The sequence below is a fragment of the Dermacentor andersoni genome, chromosome 2 (assembly GCF_023375885.2).
Source record: "Dermacentor andersoni chromosome 2, qqDerAnde1_hic_scaffold, whole genome shotgun sequence".
Classification (NCBI taxonomy): Eukaryota; Metazoa; Arthropoda; class Arachnida; order Ixodida; family Ixodidae; genus Dermacentor; species Dermacentor andersoni.
In genome coordinates, this window is record NC_092815.1 from 237,553,330 (window position 1) to 237,569,240 (window position 15,911).

Sequence of the window (15,911 nt, forward strand, 5' to 3'; positions counted from 1 at the left end):
AACACCATGCAAAAGAACAAATAAATACTGCTAATGCTACAAAAAAGACAATCGGGCATATTGCTTCTGTCCAACATCCAATTCAATTTTGAATTCAATACAATTCTTTATTCAACATGATCACCATGAGGATGTTGGGTGCGTCGACAAAAAGCGAGAAGAAAGGCTTGACAGAGGTCGACGCACCCTACAATGACTTGGCAACAGTATCACAGTGTATCATATAGCATGTGTAAAGCATTCGCAACCCCGCAGGGGCGTCTGCGTCAGCAGGCGTTTGGTGTATTGCGACACCACGTACCCGAGCACACGAGGGTTGGACCCTCCCGCGTGTAGCCGTGCGCGGCTTAGCCGTGTCTGGGGAAAGGGGGATCCTGGAGGTTGAGCCGATGCTGGGTGTCTGGACCTTTAATGCCCCCCGGCGGAGGCAACATACCTCTTTGGCCTCTGCTTCACATAGACGGCACCTCCAGACTGACACACCTGGAGGAAATCGGCAGTCGCCTTTTCCTGTCCCTCTATTCAATCTCTTGCTTTCCCTTTCGCTATATCTTCTTTCCTGTCTTCTTATCACTTCTTCTCACTTCTTCTCACTTCCGAATTTCTAGGCGGCAAGGGTTAACCTGGTGTATGTATCCAACCTTGGGTATCTTATATTAGGTTATAGTGGCTACGTACAGCTGGCGTCTGCGTTTCCTCCCGGACTCGTGGCGTCCCCTTGTTGGGCTCGGGGGTGGGCGGCTGGCGTAGCTACCGAAATAAATGAATTTTGCATGGCTAATACGTCATTCCCCCCACTTTCCGATCGTCCTCCTTGAAAAAGAGGGCGCACCGAAGAAACTTTTCAACTATTCAGCCAGCGCAAAGAAACTTTCCCCCGCTACCATGTAATACACAGTCAAGATCCTGAAAAGACAGTCAGAACTATCTCACCTTTCATCGTAGCTAAATGCCTTACCGACACACTAGGTGCTGGCTACAAAGTGAGGAAACAAAGCAGTGGCGACCTTCTTCTTGAGGTCCGCGACACTCTACAGCATGGTAACCTCTCCAATCTCTCAGCATTCCGTAATGTGACAATCACTGTTACCCCCCACCGATCACTGAACACGTCTAAAGGAGTCATCTCTGATGAAGATCTGTTGAGCCTAAGCGAGGAAGAGCTCCTGGAGGGCTGGAAGAAACACAATGTGATTCAGGTCCAAAGAATAAAGATCAAGCGAGACAACCAAGATATCCCAACTAAACATCTCATCCTCACCTTTGCGTCCAGCGTTCTACCAGAAACCTTAGAAACAGGATATACCAAACTTCAGGTCCGGCCTTACACCCCAAACCCCCGAAGATTCCTTAAGTGTCAGAGATATGGCCATGATTCGCAAAGCTGCCGTGGCCGACTTACCTGTGCAAAGTGTGGCGAACACGAACACGAATCCAACAACTGTAATGGCACACTCCACTGTCCCAACTGTGACGGTGGACATGCAGCATACTCTCGAACCTGCTCCACATGGAAAAAAGAAAAAGACATAATCACAATGAAAATCAAAGAAAACATTGCATTTCAAGAAGCGCGGAAACGTGTTTCCTTTTTCCATACCTCAGGGTATGCTGGTGCGGCGCGCAAGGGGTAACGTCGCAGCAGACTCCGGCTCCGGCCCAGCCCACAACGAGTGTGGTTGCGGCCTTGCCACCAGCTCCCCTGGCGTCAGCAGCCAGCGCTGCTGCGCCGTCCCCGAAGGAGGGCCCATCGACCTTTGGGTTTGTGGCCTCCAAGGCCCTGCTTTTCGAGGCAAGGCCTAAGGTGAAAACACCCCGCTCGTGTGAGCGGAAGTCCAGCGGCTCCCAAGAGTCGATGGACACAACCCCGAGCCAGAAGGCGCATCTAGCGCCTCGGGAGCGGCGGGAGTCTCGCGACCGCTCCAAAAAAGACAAAACTCGTACCATAATCACGGGGCCTGAAAAGGCTCCGCCCTTAAGGCTCGATTCAAATTATATTCACAAACTCTCACCGTCTTACTGAAACAGGCTAAAAGAACCTACTATGAAAATAAAGTGCTGGAAAATGGGAATGACTGGAGAAAGAATTGGAATGTAATTAAAGAATTTTTAAATCTTAATCAACAGGACACACCTGTGACAGAGTTTACGGACGGCACCCGCACTCTAACTGATCCTATAGATGTCGCAAATTCATTTAATTAATCATTTTTCAAGAGCTCTGCAGCCGGTGTCCCTAACTTGCCCAAGTTGCCCCGCGTGCCTCACTCCTTTTTCTTAAAACCGACATCGCCAAATGAAGTTCATCGCACTATAATAGGGCTCAAGACCACAGGCTGTGGCCTAGATTCAATTCATCCATCAAAAGTCAAACTTGTTGCTCGTGAGTTATCTTTTGTCCTCTCTGATATTATTAACACTGCATTTCGTACCGGCGTTTTTCCAACGAGTCTCAAACAAGGAAAAGTAACTCCAGTATTTAAAAAAGGTGATCGAAATATCTTTTCTAATTATCGCCCTATAACGATACTGCCATTTTTTAGTAAAGTAATTGAGAAGCTCCTTGTTAATCGCCTAACGAACTACCTAACAAAATTTAACGTTTTGACTTCTAAGCAGTTTGGTTTTCGTGCTAACTTATCAACCGAATTAGCACTGATAAAACTAACTGACAGCCTAAAGCAGTTTATCGACAATGGGCTATGGGTGGGAGCGGTATTTGTTGATTTAACTAAAGCTTTTGACACTATTAACCACTCCATTTTGTACGCTAAACTTGAATCATTTGGAATTTGTGGACCTGCTTTAGCTCGTTTGCAAAGCTACCTTACTAATAGAAGCCAGGTTGTTAGATATGGAAGCGTTTTATCCACTCCAATAACAACAAACCAGGGCGTTCCACAAGGATCAATTTTGGGTCCTCTGTTATTCTTCATTTACATTAATGACTTACCATCATCGCTTAACAGTTCTGAGTGCATCCTCTATGCTGACGATACAACTATATTCACTAGTGATAAAGACATTAACAGTCTACTTAGAAAGTTAAACGCCGATGTCACGAATCTTGTGTCTTGGTGTAAAAATAACTTGCTAAATGTAAACCCTGTTAAAACAAAGTTTATGTTATTTCACTCGTCCCAAAAAACGCCTACAAGAACCCCTGAACTATACATTGACAACTACGTCATTACCCCATCTAATTTTATTACTTTCCTTGGTGTTGCATTAGACCCCCAACTTAAGTATAACATTCACGTAAACTCTGTCACTAAGAAGACTGCTTTCGGCATCCGCGTGCTCATTCGAACAAGACACTGTTTTCAGCAATACATACTAAAATCACTTTACTACGCTTTCATTAACAGTCACCTTACTTACTGCGTTTCATCATGGGGCAACACATATCCTGCACATCTGACAACCCTCATTCACCTTCAGAACCGGGCGGTCCGAATAATTACCCACAGTTCATACATCGCGTCAGCAGCGCCCATTTTTCGCACTCTTGAAATTCTACCCTTAACTTGCACATTTCAACTGAAACTATGTCTTATATTGTATAGAAGTAGAAACAGTGACATTCCAACTGAGTTACTTCCCTCAACGCAACTTTTCAATACAAATAACACGCGGTTTTCTGGAAATAATAATCTCTTGCTTCCTAAAGTCAACACTAACTACGGTAAAATGACAGCCTTCTTTTCCGCAATTTCCTTTTGGAATTCACTGCCATCAAATATTAAATCATGCTCTTCATTACACTGTTTCCGGCGGCTTCTAAAACAGTTCTTATTAACAACATACCTTACCTGATTATTCGACAAGTGCACATACGTTTATATGTGTGTCTATATATAGGTATGTATCTATGTATGCGTGTGTGTATACATTTATTACTGGGTAGCCACGTTTCATTATTTTTCTCGATTTATGTTGATGGATTATCAGCCGTTTGTAAATTAATTTTGTTGCACTGTTGGATTGCGCACTTTTGTTCATAATCATTATACTTCTATTCAATTACTGTAATGATAGTACCTTCATGTGTACTTCAAGATGGAATTATTTTTGCTAATTTTTGTGTAATCTTCAACTACCCAATGTTTCAGTAATTACTTCTAATATGTTGATTGTATTTTCACGCTGTTCTTACCGTCGTTGCTAATCCTATATTACATATTTTGTACATGTTGTAACAGGAGGTCCCCCTGACAGTTTTTACTTTGGGACCTCCTTCTGTATTACATTTTCTTTGAAATTGTATTGTCTAATAAAACCCGACTACTACTACAAGTAATTTCTCTGACTTGACGCCTCTTAACACACAGCATAAAAACACGAAAGATATGGCTACACAAATAATACACTGGAACGTTAGAGGTCTTATCCACAACCTCGATGACATTAAAGAACTCTTACACAAACATAACCCAAAGGTGCTGTGTGTTCAGGAGACACATCTTAAATGCACACAAACTTTCTTTGTCAGTACGCCATTTACCGTAAAGACCGCAACGAGGCGAATACCTCGTCAGGCGGTGTAGCAATAGTTGTAGACAAGTCCGTAGCTTGTCACCAGGTCGCCCTTCAGACGCCCCTTGAGGCAGTGTCAATTCGGGCAATTCTTTTTAATAAATTGATGACTGTATGTTGCTTATACATACCCCCTAATTTTCATCTGGAAAAAAGTGATTTTTATAACCTAACTGACCAGCTTCCGAACCCTTACATACTCGCAGGCGATTTTAATGCCCACCACACCATGTGGGGAGACTCGCGATGTGACGCGAGAGGCCGTTTCATTGAAGATTTTCTTGTGAACTCCGGTGCATGCCTCTTCAACAAGAAGGAGCCAACTTATTATAATATCCATAATAATTCATATTCCTCAATAGACTTGTCTATTGCCTCGGCTTCAATTTTCCCGGACTTGCGATGGCATGTAATAAAACATCCATATGGGAGTGACCACTTTCCTGTAATGTTGAATTCAATGCCTCAACATGAATGCCCCCTACATACACCCCGGTGGAAACTAGCCTCCGCCGGATGGAATGATTTTAAGGAAGCAACTTACTTATCACGAGATCTTATCACTGATTTTTACATAGACAATGCTGTAGCATATTTTACTTGTTTTATAATCGACGCAGCTGAAACGTTCATTCCCCAAACACAAGGTCTCTCTTGTAAAAGACGGGTACCCTGGTGGAATGAACAGTGCAGACTGGCACGAAAGAAACAAAACAAAGCGTGGGGTTTGCTGCGTCGCTCCCCGACTGCAGAAAACCTTATTGAATTTAAACTGGCAAAGTCACAAGGGAGGCGCACGCGGAGACGGGCAAGGAGAGCTAGCTGGGAGAGGTTTCTCTCGGGCATCACATCTTACACTCAAGAATCTAAAGTTTGGAATGGTGTAAGAAAGACAAAGGGGCAACAAATCCACCCTCTGCCCTTAGTGGACGACCAAGGGACTACCTTGGAGGACCAGGCGAACGCTCTGAGCGAACACTTCGAACATGTATCAAGCTCCCCACATTACACAAAATCATTCCTCAAATATAAACGCTTAGCTGAACTTAAGACACTTGATCGTAAATGCCATTTGGAGGAACTATATAACCGTCCTTTTAACATTGCCGAGCTTAAAGCCGCATTGAGCACATGTCGAAGCTCTGCTCCGGGAGCTGATAGAATCATGTATGACATGATTAAGAACTTACACGAAGACACACAAATGACACTTCTGGCACTTTTCAACTCTATCTTGGCTGCCGGATACCTCCCATCCACATGGAAGGAGGCTATTGTTATTCCCGTCTTGAAGCTGGACAAAGACCCTTCCTTGGCGGCAAGTTATCGCCCGATAGCTCTTACAAGTTGTCTTTGTAAGCTATTCGAAAAAATGATTAATCGTAGACTAAGACATTTCCTTGAACTGAACAATATGCTTGATCCCTATCAGTGTGGCTTCAGAGAAGGGCGGTCCACGACTCATCATCTTGTACGCATTGAAACAAATATCCGCGATGCATTTGTACATAAACAGTTCTTATCGATATTCCTCGATATGGAGAAGGCGTACGATATGACGTGGCGATACGGGATCTCACGAGACTTGTCGGGGATGGCCATCCGTGCAAATATGCTAAACATAATAGAAAGCTATCTGTCGAAACGTACCTTCCGCGTGAAAATCGGCAATCTATTGTCGCGACCTTTTATACAAGAAAATGGTGTACCTCAAGGAGGTGTGGTTAGCTGCACACTCTTTATCGTGAAAATGAACACCCTTCGTGCTTCACTACCGCCAGCCATTTTTTATTGTGTTTACGTAGATGATATACAAATAGGTTTCAAATCCTGCAACCTTGCAGTGTGTGAGAGGCAAGTACAACAGGGCTTGAACAAAGTATCTAAATGGGCAGACGAAAACGGATTTAAAGTGAACCCGAACAAAAGTTCTTGTGTGCTTTTCACAAGAAAGAGAGTCCTCGTTGTAGATCCCGATATCCAAATGTATGGCCAGCAAATCCCTGTGAACAAAGAGCACAAGTTCTCAGGTATCATACTTGACTCTAAACTAACATTTATTACACATATTCCACACATAAAATATCTCAAGGTGAAATGCTTAAAAACAATGAACTTACTGAAAATTTTATCCCATACAGCATGGGGCAGCGACAGAAAATGTTTGATGAATCTTCACAAAAGCCTCATTCGATCACGATTGGACTACGGTGCCGTGATTTATCATTCTGCAGCCCCGAGCGCGCTAAAGATGCTAGATCCGGTTCACCATTTAGGAATTAGACTGGCCACTGGCGCTTTCAGAACAAGTCCCATTGAAAGTTTGTATGTCGAATCAAATGAGTGGTCACTCCATCTCCAGAGAACATACATCAGCCAAACATATTTCCTGAAAGTCCACTCTAATCCTGAACATCTGTGTTTTAATACCCTTAATGATATGACATATGATACTCTTTCGTAATCGTTCCTCTGTAAGACAGCCCTTCTCACTTCGTAAGAGGGAGCTTAGTGTTGAAATGGATGTCCCAGTCCTCAAACATCGCCTAATGCCTCCAGCTAAGCTGCTACCTCCTTGGGAGTGGCAAATGATACAATGCGATGTATCTTTCATGCAAGTTACAAAACACGCTCCAGAGATTGAAATCCAAATGCATTTCCGGGAACTCCAATACAAACACTCCTGCACGGAGTTCTACACAGACGCATCGAAGTCACGCGAGGGGGTATCCTATGCAGCCGTCGGCCCATCCTTCTCGGAATCCGATGTACTGCATCCGGAAACAAGCATCTTTACGGCTGAGGCCTACGCACTACTGTCGGCTGTAAAGCATATAATGAAAACAAAACTCAAAAAATCTGTTATATATACGGACTCCCTAAGCGCTGTGAAGGCTTTGATGTCATTTTGTAAGCACAAAAATCCAGTAATCAATGAACTATATTCCGTCTTATGTAAAGCGTATATATGTCACCAGCATGTCATCATGTGCTGGGTGCCGGGTCATAGGGGCATCGAAGGTAACGTTCTGGCGCACCAGATGGCCACATCAATTGCATCGTATTCTGTTCATCCTACCGCTGCAGTCGCTGTCACAGATCTGAGGCCCTTCTTGCGCAGGAAACTGCGAAACTACTGGCAACGCTTGTGGGACAGGGAAACAAATAATAAGCTCCACGTAATAAAGCCACAATTAGGGTTCTGGCCTTCTGCAATAAAATCACGCTGGACAGATGTCCTATTCTGTCGTCTTAGAATAGGACACACATTTGGCACCCATAACTTTTTACTCACTGGAAACGACCCTCCAACCTGTGGCAGATGCGGGGATAGGCTGACCGTGCTCCACGTCCTCCTGGAGCGTCGGAAAGCCGAATCTGAGAAGGAGACATTTTTCCTTAGCATACGGTCAACACATTCCTCTTCATCCTGTATTGTTTCTCGGTCCAGAGCCGCTTTTTAACACAGACACAGTCCTAGGTTTCCTCAAAGATGTTGTCCTACACATACATTCCCATACATTACCATACATTCGTAGCGCTTCCTCTCTAGAGAGGATGCCGCTGTGATAGTCATACTGTATAGCACATGCCTCCAGGCCCTTGTGTTTCAAGGGCTCTGGCGAGGCAGTAGGGCTCCAGGTAATTTTACCATCTCACATCATTTATAATGCATCATTCTCTCACGATGGATTTTATTGCTCATAGAACATGTCATTATCATCGACATAATCTTATAAAAGATAGATTTTACGTACTCTAGAGCGACTATTTTTAAGGCCCCTTTAGAGCCAAGTCACATGAACCTCATTGAACTCATAACTACATTGCGAATTCATCAACACAGGCTTGGCGCTCTTTGGCCATACCTGGCCCTTGCGCCAATAAAAACCAAACATTCATTCACTCATTCGAAGCATTCGCAATAGTAACATTGGCACAAATGAAACGGCATTTGAACATTACAGGCAAAACAAAAGCAAGCACAAAACACTATGACAAAAGTTTCAGCAGTACATAAATTTACATCAATTTACAGCGCGTTATTTAACGTCTGTGGAAGAATGTAGCTAAGCATTTGGCGACTATAATTCGTTCGCGTTTTAGGCACAAACCACGTGACGCCAGTGCGGGTAGCATACTTAAGTTCCTTGCATTTCAACATTGCCAGGTCTAACATAAATGTAGTATTCTGTCTTATACTTGTTTTATACCGCCTTAATAGTAAATTTTCATGCAGTTGGGGAAGGGGGGTGATGCCAAGTGACGCAAAGACCGGTGCGGTATGTTCAAATCTCGAAGCATTAACAATATTTCGAACAATTCTCTTCTGAAGCATGTGTAGCCGTCTGATATTGGTAGATGACGTGGTGCCCCAGACCAAGATACAGTAATTAACGACTGAAGAAAACAATGCGTTGTACAGCATTTGCTTAACACGCTTCGTTAGGAAATATCGCAGTCGGGACACGATACCAACAACCTTTGACAACTTGCCCCGGACCATTTCAACGTGCTCGTCCTACGATAAACTTTTGTTAAAGAAAACACCCAGACTTTTGACCACGGGAACTATTTCAATGGACGAGGAACCCATCTTTAAGCAGATCTACGGAGTAGAAACAATCTTGTTACGATGCCTAAATAATACAGCTTTACTTTTTTTCGTGTTTGTGATTAGTGAGTTCGAACTAGACCATTCATGAAGTAGGCGCAGACACTCTGTAGCTTGCTGTTCAAGATCTCGTAGATGTGCTGCTCGGAAGAACAGAGTAGTATCATGTGCGTAGATCACAAATGTTGGGATCTTACTTAAGCAGACTATGTCCCTGACATAAAGGAGAAAAAGCAGAGGTCTCAGAACACTTCCCTGCGGAACGCCAGAAGAAATATGTTTAACATCTCATAGTTCGTTGTTTACTGTTACTTGTTGGACGCGAGAACTGAGGTAGGATCTAATTATATCAAGACATTTCCCGCGAAAAACGTAGTGTTAGAATTTGGCGAACATTGTTTGGTGATTGATGCGGTCAAACGCTTTCGAGAAATCGATGAAAACGCCAAGAGTGAAAAGCTTTTGCTCAAAGGACTCTAAGATTAGTTCTTTTTGGGTTAGAAGTGCAATCTCTGTCGAAAAGTTCTTCCTAAAACCATGTTGGCTTGGCGTTAGTATATTAAATTTCCCACAGAAACTAGACATTCGCGTATACAGTATCATTTGAAAACACTTTGAGAAAATAGGAAGAATAGAAATTGGGTGATAATTTGATAGGTCGTTTTTGTCTCCACCGTTATGAATAACGGTTACTCTAGGAATCTGCATTCGTTTAGGGAACACTGCATGTTTGAGGCAACAATTAAATATATGTTCTAGGACTGGGCTTATTATATCTGCTACATATTTTACTGGCAGAATCTTAAGGTCATCTATGTCCCGTGAGCTACTGTTGCGGAGGGTCAAGAGGCAAGCTTCGATTTCGCTGGTGTCTGTTCGCATCAAGAATGCAGTGAAAGGAACTCGCGAGTCCAGGCATTTGACATTCGGGGGGGCACTATTGCTGTCTGCCAGACACACGAAAAAATCATTTAAATTTTTCGGCTAATAATTTTCCAGCCACTGGTATGTTGTCTACTAAGACATCAAGCATGCCGCTGGCATGTGCACCTCGATTCAAAATTTGATTTGTTTTCCATACAAGGTCACTCCTTTTTAACACGTCTGGGTTGAATAACTTTTCTATATACTCTTGTCTTGCTCGGCGAAGAAAAGACGTGACTTTGTTTCGATACGTCTTAAAACGCACCAGGTCATCCTGTGATCTGCTTTTGATGAAGCGGTTGTAAAGATCGTTTTTTGTTTTTGTTTTATCATTTGAAGACATTCGGCGCTCATCCAGGGTTTACAAGTCTTACAAGGTTTTTTAGCTTCTCAAATGGAAAACTTTGCTCATAAACAGACTTAAATGTGATAATGAAGGAATTATAAGCGTCCTCTGGATCGCTTTCGCGGAGTACAGTACTCCAGCTCACACCTGCAAGTGCTGACCGAAAAGAATTCATTGTGTTTTGGTTTATGCGCCGGTATAGTACCGCAGGAAGCACGTGTTTTTTTTTTTTTGAGGAGTTAAGGAACCTACAAGCAAGAATATGGGCAAATGATCACTTATTTGGACATTAATGACTCCTGAGTGAAGACAGTCAACTCGACAGTTACTAATGAAGACATCAATTGCCGTCGCTGTCTCTAGCCGTGTCGGTTTATTTATGACATTAGTGAATCCATTGCTGTGTAATATGCAGTCGACTTCACATTTACGCGCAGAAGAAGATAAGAAATCAATAATAAGATCACCACCCAGAACTAGATTAAGGTTGTTTTCTGTGATCCACATGATGCTCGTTCATCTCATTCAAAACATATACTGTACTTTAATTCTAACAGCTGTGCAATTTTAACCTTTTAGTTAAATACAAGCATAGTCTGACAAATAGAAGCAACTACTTTCTCGCACTATGCCAACTAACATAATCACCTGAAACACCTAACATCAGGAAAATAGGCACCTGGTAAATAAATTTGTTCACGTACTTGCTACGTTTTAAAAAGTCTACACTACATTATGCCAAAAATTTTTTAAACTTGTTAAACATCGACGGTATTATCGCTGATACAATGACAAGGAAAGAATGGCAAGAATATGTAATTATAAACGCCATGTCGCACCGCTGAATGCGCTCAGTCATAAGAGCGATTTTTTTGTTTTTTTATAAACGTATGTGTTTTTCTTCATTATGTGATGTTTTTGTATGTTTAGTATTTTTCTTTCACTTTTTGTTGATCACACTGTTTACTGACTTTATTTTTTGTACATGTATTTTATTTCACAGTTTGTTGACACACTGCTCTAAAATATCAAGGTCAGGAATTCCGTCAAGCTGCTATTCCCAGCAGCGTTTAATGCCTTTCCTTACAAGTTTTTCGCTGTTTAATTTTATTTGTTTTTTTCTGTAAATAATATCATTGTGCATGAATATTGAATAATTGTATTTTAACATATCATTGTGTGAAATAGAATGCTCAATAAACGGAAACTTGTCCAGTCCTTCCTTTTTTATTCGCTATTTCCGAAGGATGCTGTCTTTTCGATAGGAACCATGGATAGCACCAACAAGGGCTACTTGCGCACTAGTACAAGATAATTCGTGCAGCATTAAAGTCAACGAAATGTAAAGAAAGATTAAATTCGCTCTGCAACTATTGTTAGTGGCTATGGGATTTTACGTGCCAAAACCACTATCTGATTATGAGGCACCCCACAGTGGGGGACTCCGAAAATTTACACCACCGAAATTTAAGTGCACGGGTGTTTTCGCATTTCAGCCCCATCGAAATGCGGCCGCCGTGGCCGGGATTCGATCCCGCAACCGCGTGCTTAGCAGCCCAAAAACATATCCATTAAGCAATCGCGGCGGGTAACTTTCACTGAAAGCGCCGGAAGTTCTACACTCGTTTGTTCGTTTGTTTCCTTCATTCGTGTGTTAAAAAACACGGATAATAATGTAAACTGTGTAGATTTTGTTAGCTTACAGGTACATTTTCTGGTCTGTATTGAAGGAAAGACTCTTTAATTTCAGGCCTCTTCGACAGCGACCACCTGCCATACTCGTTCGAGCGGCGGAGCTTGAAGACGACCAAGCCGAGCTTACCGGAGATGACGAGAGTGGCACTGGAGATATTGCAGAAGTCTCCGAAGGGATTCATTTTGCTTGTCGAAGGTTGGTTGGGCAACATCTTTCGCACCAAAATACGTGCCTGGTAATTTCTGGCAAGTTTACAACCTAGATTATTCACTGAAATATGTGATATGCATGAAAGGGGAAGGAGGAAGCAGCCGCTGTATTACACTGGGGTGCATTACCACAGAATGATGTGCAATGCTTCGTATTTGTTGAAAAAAAAAGTACCATCGTAGATGGCCCTATAACACTGGGATAACAGACTCTTGCTTTATGGTAGCCCTTAGCTTTCCGTGCTCGCTCAGGCGCTCCACTGAAAAGATTTTGCATAAGCGTTCTGACAATTGCATGTTTCGCATGGTATTCGCAAACGCAAATAATGCGGAGTGCGTAACGTTTCTGTAATGAGGCACAAAGTGTGGGGAGTTATCAACATGGACACCGTTGGTTTATTGAGTTTCAGCAGGCTACGGCATATTTAGAAACCTTTCTAAACTTGGAAAGAAAATCTTGCAACCCGCACTTAATTCGTGAGGGCATGACGCCGGTTCAGTTGCCGTTGGGCAAGGACTGTCAAACTCGAAGGCGATAATTTTCGTAAAACCGCTGATATAATCTTTGTTCTGGAAGTGTTGGGATAGATCGACCTCAATATCTTTTATTTTGGAATATTATTTTGGCATATGGTACGCCCTCGTAATTAATATAGTCAGCATCTGTGGTGCAAAGATTGCAAAATATTACTTGTATGCAAACAGCGAGTTTTACCAACGTCATGCTTCAGCATGTTTGTCGCACTTAAACTACAAAGTACAAGGTTACTACGTTTCTCCTACAACACGGTAAACTCGGCCCGGCCATGGGCAACACTGAGTATTAAATTCCGAAAATAATTTCCTGGCTATTATGTGCTTCTTATACAGCTACAGAAAAGTACCTTCACAGATCACACCTGCTGATGATAAATGTAAGTTCTTGCATACTTTATGACGTTACTGACATAGTTAAAGATTTCGCCAGCGAACAAATTTGCTATAAAGCTGCACAATCTCGTGTGCGCTATGCCAAAAAACAAATGCTTGCTCAACAGTGGTAATAAAGTAACTGACCTGGCAGTTTTAGATATGCTACATACAAGGCACACTAGTCATCGAGTCATGTCGCATAGGCTGCATGTTTGCATGATTTGAAACATGTATTAGTGAAGGTAACAGAAAAAAGAAGTTCGCATTCGTGAGTCTTGGGCCCATATCATTTTTCAGTGCGCAGAATCGTAGACCGATTGCCGTAAGGTAAATCTGCCTCGTGACTTGTAAGCACACAATAATCACCAGACGACGATTAAGTGCAACCGCAACCACGTACCCGTAACAAATTAACAGTATGCAAGAGCCACCACATGTAGTCAACTCGAAGTGTACACAAGATGACCGGCGCATAAAGTGAGAAAGGTTTACTGAGATTGTGGTATATCAAAATATCGAGCGTAAAAGCGTCTTCAGCAGGGACGTCGCCATTGTCACTCTTAATTTCCCCCTTTTTACAATCGGCGACTTGCCAGGGAACATCCATGATGGCGTCCTTGAATCACTGTGATGTCCAGACAGATGAAGGTACCCATTTTGCTTTCCGTCAACTGCTTACTATGCAGTCCGCGAGCAGTCTAGGACACAGCTGCAAGTATCCTTCAAAGGAAAGAAGCATACATGCCCCAGCGAATCACCTCATATTGGGATATCCTCTCTTTTTTTCATATATTGTATCCATCTCGGCGCCATCTTTCGGGGAAGATCCTTTTGCCACAATACACCTGCCCTTGCAAGGTGATTTATTATTTAGGTATAAGCAGGGTGGTGCCGTTTTGTGTCACGCTTCGCTTTTTTTTATTTTTTGAGCGCTGGCCTGCCTTTACCTACGATATCAACCAGCTAGCCCAAAGATATGTTTTGTCAGTAATAAGCCTGCCAAAGAATCACTCGGTCTACGCATTTACTGGTGCCTCTTGACTGGGACGCCTAGCTAGCTATACAAGAAGAGAAAAGAGGAGTCGTTGGGAAACGGTACTTCGTGCTCAAGATCAGCGAGCTCACTGAACAATTTCAGACCTAAATCCTATTCACTTCATTCTATGTGATACGAGGTTTACAGGCGATGCGTTCCTCCAAGGACGCTAGAATTAGGAACGGCGAAGCAGCGTTTCGAAAGGCACACCATGCAGCGACCAGCGGCGCGAGGAGAGCGAGCCGAGCGTTGGCGATGCTGCTGCACTGAGGCGCGTCTTTTTCTTCAAATTCGGTCCCGCAGAGAAAGAGCCATCCTGGCGGTCGTTGGAGACAAGCAGGTTACGGTAGGGCTCGAGATGCGCCACGTGGACGAGGTCACGTCTACGCTGGCGCATTTCGTCAGATGGACAAAGTGGTTAAATGAGAATTCGCCGTGGACGTTTTCTCCAAGACGTGGTAAGGCCCGTCGTACTTTGGGACGAGTTTTGAGCGAAGCCGAGGAGTTGGCAAGGAACAGCCAGCCATATAAGAGACCCTGGATCATAGATGGGATTTGGAAGTGATTCGGCGCGGCCTTCCGTCTGTTGCCGTTGTTCTTGTGATGTAAAGGTGCGCGCGAGCGGGCGGCACTCTTTGGCTTGTCGGGCAACTTCGTACACAGGTGGGCACTCGGAAGTGATGGTATGCGAAGGCTCGCGTTCATACAGGGGTAAGAAAGGTGAAAATCCTGTAGTTGCTTGTATCGCGGTGTTGTATGCGAACGTTACAAAAGGAAGAACGGGGTCCCAGTTACCGTTATCAGATGCTACGTACATTGCGAGCATATCACCGTGAGTGCGGTTCAACCATTCTGTGGGCCAGTTAGTCTGCGGATGGTATGCCGTGCTCGTTCGAGGAATAGTGTGACACTCCGAAAACAGAGATTCGACGACTTCGGAGAGAAAGGTGTGACCTCTATCAATAAGAATTTCTCGAGGTGCGCCATGTGGAAGGAAGAAGCGATGTAGGGCGAAATGAGCTACATTCCGCGCTGTAGCATGTGGCAATGCAGCAGATTAGACGTAGCTTGTCAAATGGTCTCTAGCAGCCATAATCCACCGATTGCCATCTAGTGTCATTGGAAGCGGGTCATAGAGGTCGACGACGACGCGATAGAAGGATTTGGAAGGGCACGGAAACGGCTGTAAGGCTCCAGACGCACGTAAAGGTGGTGATATGCGACATCGTCAGTCAGAGTACCACTGAGCAAGCTTTCGTACAAATGTGTACATTCCACGCGAGTAGTAGCTATGACGAATGCGTTCTGATGTCTTAAGTACTCCGGCATGGTCACATTGCGGATCATTGTGAAACGATGCACCTATTTGTGACCTTAAGCTGCGGGGAATGGTCAGTAGCTATTGACGGCCTTCGGGTGTAGTTGCGTCGGTGCAGCAGCCGATCAGGAAGGACGAAATCACCAGCTTGGCCTCGGAGGGGTCGGGATACAGGGATGGTCGATGATCCAGAGAGATAGGCGAAAAAAGAAGCGATCCGCGAGTCACGGCTTGGTTCGGTGCCAACTGAGCCAAGGTCTAGAGATGACATGAAGTGCAGGTGATTCCACAGGCTGACTCTGGAGGTAAAGGTTAACGA

At 43.7% G+C, this 15,911-nt stretch overlaps 1 protein-coding gene across 1 annotated transcript in view; it reads left to right on the top strand.

The window, feature by feature from the left end:
* LOC126539906 (alkaline phosphatase-like) overlaps positions 1-15,911 on the top strand; it is a 91,862-nt gene that overhangs the window by 49,716 nt on the left and 26,235 nt on the right. The window contains exon 5 of the mRNA XM_050186724.3: positions 12,172-12,312. Within this exon, the coding sequence (XP_050042681.1) occupies positions 12,172-12,312 (141 nt within the window). The remainder of the gene's footprint in view (positions 1-12,171; positions 12,313-15,911) is intronic.